This window comes from Anopheles moucheti, chromosome 3, assembly GCF_943734755.1.
Source record: "Anopheles moucheti chromosome 3, idAnoMoucSN_F20_07, whole genome shotgun sequence".
NCBI lineage: Eukaryota > Metazoa > Arthropoda > Insecta > Diptera > Culicidae > Anopheles > Anopheles moucheti.
The window spans coordinates 29,490,338-29,502,677 of record NC_069141.1 but is presented as its reverse complement, the minus strand read 5'-3'; the positions used below and the strand labels follow the sequence as shown (position 1 = coordinate 29,502,677).

General features: G+C 43.6%; 2 protein-coding genes across 2 annotated transcripts; one reads left to right on the top strand and one right to left on the bottom strand.

Moving 5' to 3' along the window:
- Positions 1 to 343: 343 nt before the first annotated feature.
- Positions 344 to 8,665, bottom strand: LOC128302487 (uncharacterized). The gene is made up of 4 exons (XM_053039321.1): positions 8,542 to 8,665; positions 8,224 to 8,458; positions 1,932 to 2,679; positions 344 to 1,867 (listed from the first exon to the last, which is right to left on the bottom strand). The coding sequence occupies exons 2-4, from the start codon at positions 8,317 to 8,319 to the stop codon at positions 1,764 to 1,766; spliced, it is 948 nt and encodes a 315-aa protein (XP_052895281.1). The 5' UTR covers positions 8,320 to 8,458; positions 8,542 to 8,665; the 3' UTR covers positions 344 to 1,763.
- LOC128302485 (integumentary mucin C.1-like) lies at positions 4,166 to 5,778 on the top strand. The gene has a single exon (XM_053039320.1). It carries the CDS (start codon positions 4,241 to 4,243, stop codon positions 5,456 to 5,458), a length of 1,218 nt encoding a protein of 405 aa, XP_052895280.1. The 5' UTR covers positions 4,166 to 4,240; the 3' UTR covers positions 5,459 to 5,778.
- Positions 8,666 to 12,340: the final 3,675 nt, after the last annotated feature.

Here is a 12,340-nt window from a genome sequence, read left to right as displayed (position 1 = left end):
CTTGGTCTTCAGCATCGCACATATTGCAGATAAAAGCAACAGAGATTCCCCCTCAAAGGCTAGGTGTGGAAGTCCTCCTATATAGGTCTGAGAAGTCGCCTAGATTATTAAGTTCAATCAGATGGGGATGCAACCCCACAGAAGATCAAATTCTACGCTTTGGATGTTCTATTAACACGGTGGGATCAACATGAAATCAGATAATGGGCGCCTCTCACGACTAGCTCAACAAGTTCATTGCGATATCTCAGCGGATGCGCTGGAAGAGCACTCTGGATGTGGAGAAAATCAAGTTATAGACATATACTACCACTTTCTCATTTTTAGCAAGGCGCAACCCGTATACACTACACACTTCTATTTACTAATAGTGTTTTATTCTTTACAATTCCAATAAACATAATGATTTCTTGCTCATTGTTGTATTCTGCCTTCTCTTATCCGTCTGTCTTTTTGTTTTGTTTACTGTTGCAAAATAAAATACTCTCTTCTATATGTCTTTGTCTTACTTATTCACGCTCTTGTAGAAAGGGTTTGTGTGGTGTTTAGAATGGTAAGAAAAACTTGTAATATTTGTCTGCAGTTACAAAACAAAAATGCTCAACATATTCTCTCTATTACCGGAATTTACCACACTACACAGACACATGCACACACTACAGCACAGGTTGTTTATGCGATTATTTCAGATGGTACAGATGGCAAGGAATGTGTCTGTCGTTTGATACTGGTTGATCCGAAAGCGAACTACTCTTGCGATTAAGGGAACCGGGAAAGAGCGGACATCAAAACGAGTTAATCACATTTTGTGCAATGGGGGGGTTATATAAAATGTATAAAATTGTCTACCGGTCTGCGTGGTAACGAACTACAACACGGACGGGAATGGAGCCGGGTAGGGAGGCGGATTTATAACGTTATTGTAGTATTAGAAGGAGGGTTAGTTAACAGGTTTGAATTTTTGTTTACGAACATACGTTGAAAAGAAAGTGAAAACGTTAAATTACTACCAAAACAACTTAGTCTAACGAAGAAGAATGTTTGCAAAAGAATGGTAAGAAACAGAAATGCAAAACGATTTAAACGTGTATGTGACAATAACCAGAGTAAGAAAGGAATGAAAAATAATTCTATGTTGAAGCAACAACAAAATAAATCCCGCAAAATCAAAAAAAAAAACAATAGTCTACAGGAGGGAAACAAACTCCCCAACAAACATCCCAAACAATTTTTTTGGGAGTTTATTGGGGATAAATCCAAAAAGGGGAATAATGTGTGCACCAAAGCGTGTGCAAATTCTGAACAATTTATATTATTCCTATCAAAGGTGGTTAATTAAACGTTTGGAACAAGACCATTCACGCAATCGCTCTGGTGGATACAAATGGGACAGTGAGAGAAAATGGTTGTTTCATCATAGAGTTATTAACTATATTGTTTTTTTTTAACATATTCCTGTTCTCATCCTCTTTTCTTTCCCTCCTCCTCCTGCCTGTCTGCCCTAAAACACACCGTACATTCGAAAACGTAGCATTACCCACCATTGCAGCCGAAACCGGTTGCCCTAATACTTGACTTAATCAGCCATTTACTTAATAATAAAACCTTGAAGAAAAACAAAAACCCTCCAGGAACAGAGGCCAGTTTTTAGCAAACCGTGCCGGAACTCTCCACCCACAACATCAAATCACCCGTTAGTTCCTATCATTCTGTGTTCGGCACTACCATGTGTACCCGTTGCTGCTGCTACTGCTGCTGCTATTCTAGTTCAGCTCATCGAGATTTGCGATGTCGATGAGCGAAATGTGGTTTCCACCGAACTCGGCAAACTTAGCGCGCTCCTGGATGTCGGTCGAACGCTTGTAAACTAAAACCAGAAAACAGAAGGAATGTCACACCTTTACTAACCAAATTGCCGACAAAATGCTTACCTCCGCTGACGATCTTCTCCAGCTGGTAGATCTTCATGTCAACGCACTCTTTGGTGACGCGGGGCGAAACATCGGTAAAATCGGTCAGCTCCGGCATGACGACACGCATTGTTTTCTTCAGCACGCTCGTATCGATGTTGTAGTAGCCGAGCTGCATCTTCATGACCAAATCGCGCAACGACTGCGGTGGCAGTACCGTTTCACGATCGAGCGGCATGATGAAGCAACGGCGAGCCGCACTATCGATGATACCCGACTGGTTAAAGGTGAAATCGTGCAGGAACCGGGCCGGACGCTGGCCACGGAACACCGGCACATCGATCTTCGAGTAGTTCTCGTCGTCCGACAGTCCCAGCTCGAACTCTTCGCGGAAGAACTCATCGTTGCTGTCACTTCCGTTCGGTCCATTCTCGGTCGACTGCGAATCATCTGTGGCGGCATCCTGGTTCAGTGCTTTCGGCATCTGGAACATGTTGAACTGGCGCAGAATCTCCATGTCACGGTCAGCATTCATCGAGCGGTACAGTGATTCGAAGTTGCTCGCATCGTACGGGATCTTGCAGAAGCCATGGTAGCGCATATGGTTACGGGCCTGCGCGTACTGGCGGTAATAGAACAGACCGCCGATTGTACCGATGGAAAAACCCAACAGTGCCACCAGCAGCAGGATCGCCGCGGTAGCCGGTTTCAGCTGACGACCACGGCGCAGCAGAATGATGTTCGAAGCGGTCGAGTTGTTGCCATCCTCCTGTAAGGTTATTAAGTTACCGAAAAGATCATGGCGTTTGGCGTTTTGTTTAACGCGAACTATTAACGCTCTTTATGCTTTATATGCTAATTGCTGTGGTGTGTGCCCAGGCCCCCCACCTCACACAACAAATACTTATTACAAATGCTTGCGCTGTCGCCTTTTATCATACATCGTGTTACGTAGATGAGGTTTTAGTTCGAAATTTAAATTACATATGCATGGTCAGTCTCTTTCCACTACACCTTCGCAAACTGTTTCTTGTGATGATCTAATGCCAGTTACATAGAGCTTATATATGAAAGCGATGCATTTGAGGAAATATCAACTCTCACGGTCAAAAGTCTGTAGAATGCTCAGAATTGCGCCTAACGACGAAAAATTTACATTCATTTTATACGGCATAAGTAAACAGAACGAAGTATTTGCTACAAATAAAAATTCAATCTAACCAAAAGAACGCATCCAGATTCGCAAGATTAAGCTCCGTCACCCACGCCACCGCTAGCAACTGGAAAAAGCTCTTATGTCACCACTGGCGGTTAGATACAGGCGGGGGGACGTTGACATACGTGAGATATATGCTGTATCGGAAAGAGAGCCCCAGGTAGCTCCCCTAATCGAGCGAACTTGCTCCGAATGAACTTGATCTTGACGCGTTCCCAAATAAGCGCTATCATACCTTTTCTTCTCTCGTGCGCACGATCGGTTAGCGCTTAATAATACGCAATCGTATAGGAAGTAAGACACACGCATATCCGAGCTGGACGATGCTTCGTAAAAGCTGCTTCTTCAGAATTATGTGTACAGCGCGCCGCACACCCACGAAATGTTTACTCATTTGGATGTTGCTTTAAGCTAAAATCCGCACAAGCTGCGGAGCTGTTTGGTGTGCTTGTAAACACCAGAAAAGCACGACACATTCCGTGGCCGACGCAGTGGTTTAGATGTTTCGATATAGTTTCAGTTGACAGTGTTGGTGGGGCAAACCGACGGACAGATGGTCCGTCTGCCATGCCATGTCGCACCGATGTTCCTAATTCAAACCACGGACGACGAAGACGACGCCACTGACGGGGTCCGCGTCCGCTTTATATGGTAAGGCCAATACCGACCGGTTGGCGTGGGATGAAGGCGGATTCCAAACACTTCACTGGATGTTTGCCATCGTTGCGAATCTTCTTCGCTAGATTTGTGAGGGTCCCCAACCGGGGGACCAGCGATGGGGGAGAAGCGTGGCACCACTTTCTTGAACGTGCCAACCAATTCAATAAAACGACCGCAATCAAACGGGTGTCCGATTAGTTGGTCAAAGGTTGTGAACGAGTTTGTATCGGAGCGTGTGAATGATTGGATGCCATCCTGAAGCGAATATTTCATTCTTTTACATCATGAAATAAACAGTTAAACAGTGAAACAAGTGAAGCTGTGCATGTGTGATTTGAAAGGAAAATCGATTAATGCTTCCTGCATAAATGTGGTGACCCCCACGATAGGAGAAGGAAATCCAATTTGACGCCAACTCTAGTGTCGTTAAAAATAGGATCGGCAATAACTAATCATGTTAGACGGCGTGATAATCGATTCGAGAAGGGACCATCATCAAGTGTCGCTACGAGTGCTTCTGTGCGCGTTTGTGTTTTTCTCGATTCCTCCCAACTTTCTGCCGTTTGTTTCTGGTGCATCTTTCGATGGATACACATACCCAACGCCGACTCCAACACCTTCCTTCGATGGATATGATTACACCACACCAAGCTGTCCGCTGCTCGAGCAACCAGTGCCCGCGTGTACCGCTTCGGCCACGATTCTTACCGTACCCGTCCGGATAAACGTGACGGAAACGATCGTTACGTATATCAAGCAACCAACAACCGTCACCACGACGTTAATTGTACCGACTACCTCCACCGAGATACATCGGGCAGTAGAAACCCAAACCAACTACCACACGACCACACACACCGAGAGAATTTCGTTGCCTGCCGTAACGAAAACTTCTTCCGTTACTAGCACGATCACTAGAATCGAAACGATCACCAGTCCCGTCGTGAGGATAGAGTACGTTACCGAGCGTTATCCTGTGGTCGAGTATCGCACGGATACAGTCACAAAGACATCCACCTGTACGGTGACGGAGCTGTTCCCAACCACCTACTACAGTACGTACATCTCTACGAGCTACGCGCCACCGGTGACGGATGTTTCCTATCTTACGGAAACTGCCTACCGTACGCTCACATCAACGCAGGTGAACACACAATTCCGCACGCAAACGGAAACGTCTGCCACTTATCTTACCCACACGGAAACGATCCGTGCGACCCGTACACTCACCGAAACGACCACCGTCACAGCGTCCTGTGCACCACCGCCGTTAAACAACGAATACCTTCCAGTGCCAGCTCCGAGCAACGATTATTTGCCACCAGTTTCCGGTCGGCAGCAACCGGCCGAACAACGCGTACGAAGTAATTTCGTCCTGCCGGAGGATCTTCTACCACCGAAAAGACCACCGGTGCAGGATACGGTTTCCGTCACAGTGACCAAAACCTTGGATCCGGTTACGCTAACGAAAGAGCATACGGTTACCAAGGTCACTACTGCTGGTATTGCCAATGGTGCCACGTCAGCAGCCGTCCGTACCAAATCAGTGATAGCCTTCGATCAGCGCGTTACAAAGCTCGTCACCATAACGCCCACGTTGACGAGCTACATCTACATGGATAGCGTCACCGTTACTGCGACGAAACCTGCTGCTGCGCTAAAAGCAGGTTAAGCAGAAGATGCTGATCAGTTCAAATCAGAAGAGAAAATATAACCCAAACATTCCGCTACGGTAGAATTCAAATGTGGCCGGTGGGTTGCATCATATTGCGCCATACGCCAAAGGGGGTCAATGGCGGGAAAGCAAAGACATCAACCCCTGCTTTGTCCATCCTGACGCCACTAATGTGCCGGACACGAAGGACGTTAGTAATGGGACATACTAACCCTGAAATCTTCAGCAATGATTCAGCTCGGTCCACTAATTGAGATGCCCTAACTCGGAGTCAAGAAGTACGAAATGATATACGAAAATAAAAACTAATTATTGAATTTGGAACAGCGTCTTTGTATCTGGTTAGTCTTCAATTTAGCATAACTGATGCGAAGATCCGGCGAAAGATCATCGTCAGATAATTCCGAAAATGTTATCATAATCGCTCCCTCATTATAATAAGATTACTATTTATTTATATTTTCTCCAACGTACTTAATATGTATATAACATATTAATTTGTCTGTCATGTACGCAGTATGCACAATGTAAATGTTCAGCACATGCCCATGAATGGAGCAATCCGCGCGCATTCGCTACTGGCGTTTGGAAGTCATGATGTGTTTCTGAGGGGCGTATAAATGTACGTTTCTAAAAAAAATATGGTGCATCATCTTCATTAGATTATATCTAGAAAATAAATACAGCTTGGGAAATGTTAAAGGTCTATTAAAGTGCAACGATAAGTATTCAGATTAAGTCATGGTATTATTCGGCCAATGTATAGTATAAGACGTTCAAGATATTTGATTTGAACGAACCAACGAATAAAGACAGCCCTGGAACACATTGAATCATCAAATCATTGATTTTGATTTGATCTTTTATCAATGAATATCAAAATGAAATCATTCTTCACAGTTGATTCACAAAAAGGCATAGTACCTTAGATTCCAAATATTTTACAAATATTTGATGAAATAATGATAATGATAATAATCAAATGATAAGACGTAATGCTCACCACCACTAAAGTGAAATGTGTGCCACCCTATTCCAAACAAAGATTTACAAGACAACGTAGCCGGTTCTCTGCGAGTTGTGTGAACAGAAACACTATTATTTGCTGCCACCAAAGTGCGATGATGCATTCACCCCCAATGGAAAGAAAATATAAATAATGGTGATAATACTGTTATCATCCTAGGGGGGAATGAAACATACAATTGCTGGATAAATAGATATGCCCGGAGTTAAAACAAAGATAACTCTGTTAACGTTCTGCGACCGTCCAAATCGCAACAGTTTCCTCACGTTCTCTTTTCCTAAGCCGATTGGGAGTTACAATGCATTTATTAACGTAATAAACTTATGATTGTTTGATGAATAGTTTCTTGTCCATGTGGATAACGTTCGAACGATAGCAATACCCGACGTGCACAAAAAGCAAAATATTCACCTTGCAGACTCGATTACCGTAAAATGGACACCGTACGCTTCCGGTACTGCACTACAATAATCGCTAGTGCCGGGGTAGTTATAGCTTGAAGATGGATAATAATTAATGATATTTTATTTCCCACCTGCTTCCGGGGGTGTGTGTTTGTGCTTTTGTTTCTAAACATGTGCACGCATCACCATTATGATGAGCAGACACAGGGCTGCTTCAAGTGCAACACATCAAGCTCGCCAGAAGCGTGTACACGCGATATAATGATAATCGTAGGTGGCCGGGTGTCGAGTTAAGAGCATAAAAAAACATGCATAGTGTGGAAAGTGAACCCCAAAAACAATACCAACAAAAAACGATATCACAAACACCTTCGCGAGGGACACGCAACCTTCACATGCCGGTGTACACGCCGGCCACTTGGTGCTTCGGTACTGAGTCTCTCTCTAATAAGTTGAAAGCAATAATATCACGTCGCAATTGCGTCGTGGAAATGGAAAATGTTTTCAATGCGCTCTTTTTTGCTGCGTGCCGTTTGGCTTTCTCCTCAATTGATTTTATTCTTAGAACACCTAGATGATAATTATTAATTAAAACAAGGTATTACTTGAACGGTTTTCCTTCACAAATAGAAACTTTTGCTTCCCAAGTTAAATGCGATGTTATCTACCAAGATGACACGTTGCTATCCAAATAAAGAAATACTCAAAATACTTCAACTGGGCTCAGCCATTTTCATGCAATCATCGTTCCCGTGGTTACACAGACCCTTTCCCGAAGCGAACATTCATCATCGCACTTTCCTTTGTGGTGACGACTGAGAGCAAAGTAGCCAATGGCAATTTCGTTTGATAGCACACCAAACCAAAATGTAATGTGCACCACGCACAGCTCCCCGCGCGCAATGGCTGGGAATGGGTAATCGCGTATGCACCTTTTACCTTCCCAGGGTCAATGCTTGCAATGCGATACTACTGTGCCGATGTTTCGGAATGTTTACACGCTCGATTTCTCATCGATTCACCCGTCTGCCCCATTCGGTGGTATGATTAGGCAACAAGGAAGAAGAACTATGCTCGTGCGCATAACACGGAACGGAACGGCGGCACGTTCGCCACAACTTCTTCACTATTGCGAACCATTTTTTCCGCTAGACGACAATCGAAAACAAAAAGAGCGAGCAATGCTCAATGCCAATGTCTACACACTTTGCAGGCGCGTGTGCCAGAACTTTGTTATTTTTCCGAAAGGAGATAAATAATAATTGCAAAAAATAAAATTGCGTCTCCCAGTTGCTAATGTGGTGTGACAAAAAGGGGGTTTCTCTACTTACGGCCGGGGCGGTCGGAGTGGCATCCGGTTGTGGGTGCACCAGGGGTAGAATAGACTTTTCGCCCTTTTTAGCCGACGATTTGGCGATGACAACCATTTTTGCGTTTTATTTTCCCGTCCGGAATTGCACTGCCAAACGATTGCGTCCGCGCGCTCGTATGTGTACGTGTGTCTGAAAACTCTGGAAAAACTTGACCGCCGCCTTTTGTTGTGAAATTGTTGCTGCACCCACTTGCCTGCAGAGAAGACCGATATGGGAGGTGTAAGAAATTGGATGCAATCAGGAATGTCGATTATAATCGCGGTATTGAGCACGCACCGAAACCCACACGATTGAGTAGAACGCTTTTTGGTTGGAATTTCCTGCACACTAGAGCTAACAAGTGAACTTCACAAATGGAGTCGATGGAATGTTTTCATCCACTGTACAATTTTTCGCTTCGTGCGGAAGAAGGCGAATGAATAAAAAACTTTCTGGTGACGGTACTGTTGTCAAATACAGTCCCGTTTGTCAAAATGCTGTCAGAATCGGGTGCTTCGATTATCCGTGCGCTACATTTAAAATGAACGTTATACGCTTTTTATAAAATTATCGTCAAATTTGTTTTCAATTACATTGCTTTTATTTTTAACAGCATGCAGTCATAAGTATTTATAAAATGTGCTTTCCAAAATACAAATCAGAAGCAGAACATAGAGTAGAGGAGAGATCAATACTGGAAAAGGGTTAATATTTTTAGGCCGCATAGACTACTCCCGGATGCGTAGCAATTGTCGCAAAATTGCATTGAAACTAGTGAAGCGCAGCTCGACTCGAACCTACCGGGTCGAAGCCATTCGTAAGCGACCCGAGTAGGTACGGCTCGACCCGTAGGTACAAGTAGGTTCGATAGCTGCAAGCGGCCATAAGTGACTCTGACTAGTGGGTGCAGCGAGTTTGGATCGGAGTCGGGTCCAAGTAGGTTCAGTAGGTTCGATAGGTGCCAAGATTCCAGTAGGTGCAAGCGGCCATTAGTGACTCCGATCCGTGGGTGCAGCGAGGTTCAAGCAGCAAACTTTGCAGCAACTCGACTTACTGAATCTACTACGACCCAAACTTTGTCCATCCTGACGCCACTAATGTGCCGGACACGAAGGACGTTAGTAATGGGACATACTAACCCTGAAATCTTCAGCAATGATTCAGCTCGGTCCACTAATTGAGATGCCCTAACTCGGAGTCAAGAAGTACGAAATGATATACGAAAATAAAAACTAATTATTGAATTTGGAACAGCGTCTTTGTATCTGGTTAGTCTTCAATTTAGCATAACTGATGCGAAGATCCGGCGAAAGATCATCGTCAGATAATTCCGAAAATGTTATCATAATCGCTCCCTCATTATAATAAGATTACTATTTATTTATATTTTCTCCAACGTACTTAATATGTATATAACATATTAATTTGTCTGTCATGTACGCAGTATGCACAATGTAAATGTTCAGCACATGCCCATGAATGGAGCAATCCGCGCGCATTCGCTACTGGCGTTTGGAAGTCATGATGTGTTTCTGAGGGGCGTATAAATGTACGTTTCTAAAAAAAATATGGTGCATCATCTTCATTAGATTATATCTAGAAAATAAATACAGCTTGGGAAATGTTAAAGGTCTATTAAAGTGCAACGATAAGTATTCAGATTAAGTCATGGTATTATTCGGCCAATGTATAGTATAAGACGTTCAAGATATTTGATTTGAACGAACCAACGAATAAAGACAGCCCTGGAACACATTGAATCATCAAATCATTGATTTTGATTTGATCTTTTATCAATGAATATCAAAATGAAATCATTCTTCACAGTTGATTCACAAAAAGGCATAGTACCTTAGATTCCAAATATTTTACAAATATTTGATGAAATAATGATAATGATAATAATCAAATGATAAGACGTAATGCTCACCACCACTAAAGTGAAATGTGTGCCACCCTATTCCAAACAAAGATTTACAAGACAACGTAGCCGGTTCTCTGCGAGTTGTGTGAACAGAAACACTATTATTTGCTGCCACCAAAGTGCGATGATGCATTCACCCCCAATGGAAAGAAAATATAAATAATGGTGATAATACTGTTATCATCCTAGGGGGGAATGAAACATACAATTGCTGGATAAATAGATATGCCCGGAGTTAAAACAAAGATAACTCTGTTAACGTTCTGCGACCGTCCAAATCGCAACAGTTTCCTCACGTTCTCTTTTCCTAAGCCGATTGGGAGTTACAATGCATTTATTAACGTAATAAACTTATGATTGTTTGATGAATAGTTTCTTGTCCATGTGGATAACGTTCGAACGATAGCAATACCCGACGTGCACAAAAAGCAAAATATTCACCTTGCAGACTCGATTACCGTAAAATGGACACCGTACGCTTCCGGTACTGCACTACAATAATCGCTAGTGCCGGGGTAGTTATAGCTTGAAGATGGATAATAATTAATGATATTTTATTTCCCACCTGCTTCCGGGGGTGTGTGTTTGTGCTTTTGTTTCTAAACATGTGCACGCATCACCATTATGATGAGCAGACACAGGGCTGCTTCAAGTGCAACACATCAAGCTCGCCAGAAGCGTGTACACGCGATATAATGATAATCGTAGGTGGCCGGGTGTCGAGTTAAGAGCATAAAAAAACATGCATAGTGTGGAAAGTGAACCCCAAAAACAATACCAACAAAAAACGATATCACAAACACCTTCGCGAGGGACACGCAACCTTCACATGCCGGTGTACACGCCGGCCACTTGGTGCTTCGGTACTGAGTCTCTCTCTAATAAGTTGAAAGCAATAATATCACGTCGCAATTGCGTCGTGGAAATGGAAAATGTTTTCAATGCGCTCTTTTTTGCTGCGTGCCGTTTGGCTTTCTCCTCAATTGATTTTATTCTTAGAACACCTAGATGATAATTATTAATTAAAACAAGGTATTACTTGAACGGTTTTCCTTCACAAATAGAAACTTTTGCTTCCCAAGTTAAATGCGATGTTATCTACCAAGATGACACGTTGCTATCCAAATAAAGAAATACTCAAAATACTTCAACTGGGCTCAGCCATTTTCATGCAATCATCGTTCCCGTGGTTACACAGACCCTTTCCCGAAGCGAACATTCATCATCGCACTTTCCTTTGTGGTGACGACTGAGAGCAAAGTAGCCAATGGCAATTTCGTTTGATAGCACACCAAACCAAAATGTAATGTGCACCACGCACAGCTCCCCGCGCGCAATGGCTGGGAATGGGTAATCGCGTATGCACCTTTTACCTTCCCAGGGTCAATGCTTGCAATGCGATACTACTGTGCCGATGTTTCGGAATGTTTACACGCTCGATTTCTCATCGATTCACCCGTCTGCCCCATTCGGTGGTATGATTAGGCAACAAGGAAGAAGAACTATGCTCGTGCGCATAACACGGAACGGAACGGCGGCACGTTCGCCACAACTTCTTCACTATTGCGAACCATTTTTTCCGCTAGACGACAATCGAAAACAAAAAGAGCGAGCAATGCTCAATGCCAATGTCTACACACTTTGCAGGCGCGTGTGCCAGAACTTTGTTATTTTTCCGAAAGGAGATAAATAATAATTGCAAAAAATAAAATTGCGTCTCCCAGTTGCTAATGTGGTGTGACAAAAAGGGGGTTTCTCTACTTACGGCCGGGGCGGTCGGAGTGGCATCCGGTTGTGGGTGCACCAGGGGTAGAATAGACTTTTCGCCCTTTTTAGCCGACGATTTGGCGATGACAACCATTTTTGCGTTTTATTTTCCCGTCCGGAATTGCACTGCCAAACGATTGCGTCCGCGCGCTCGTATGTGTACGTGTGTCTGAAAACTCTGGAAAAACTTGACCGCCGCCTTTTGTTGTGAAATTGTTGCTGCACCCACTTGCCTGCAGAGAAGACCGATATGGGAGGTGTAAGAAATTGGATGCAATCAGGAATGTCGATTATAATCGCGGTATTGAGCACGCACCGAAACCCACACGATTGAGTAGAACGCTTTTTGGTTGGAATTTCCTGCACACTAGAGCTAACAAGTGAACTTCACAAATGGAGTCGATG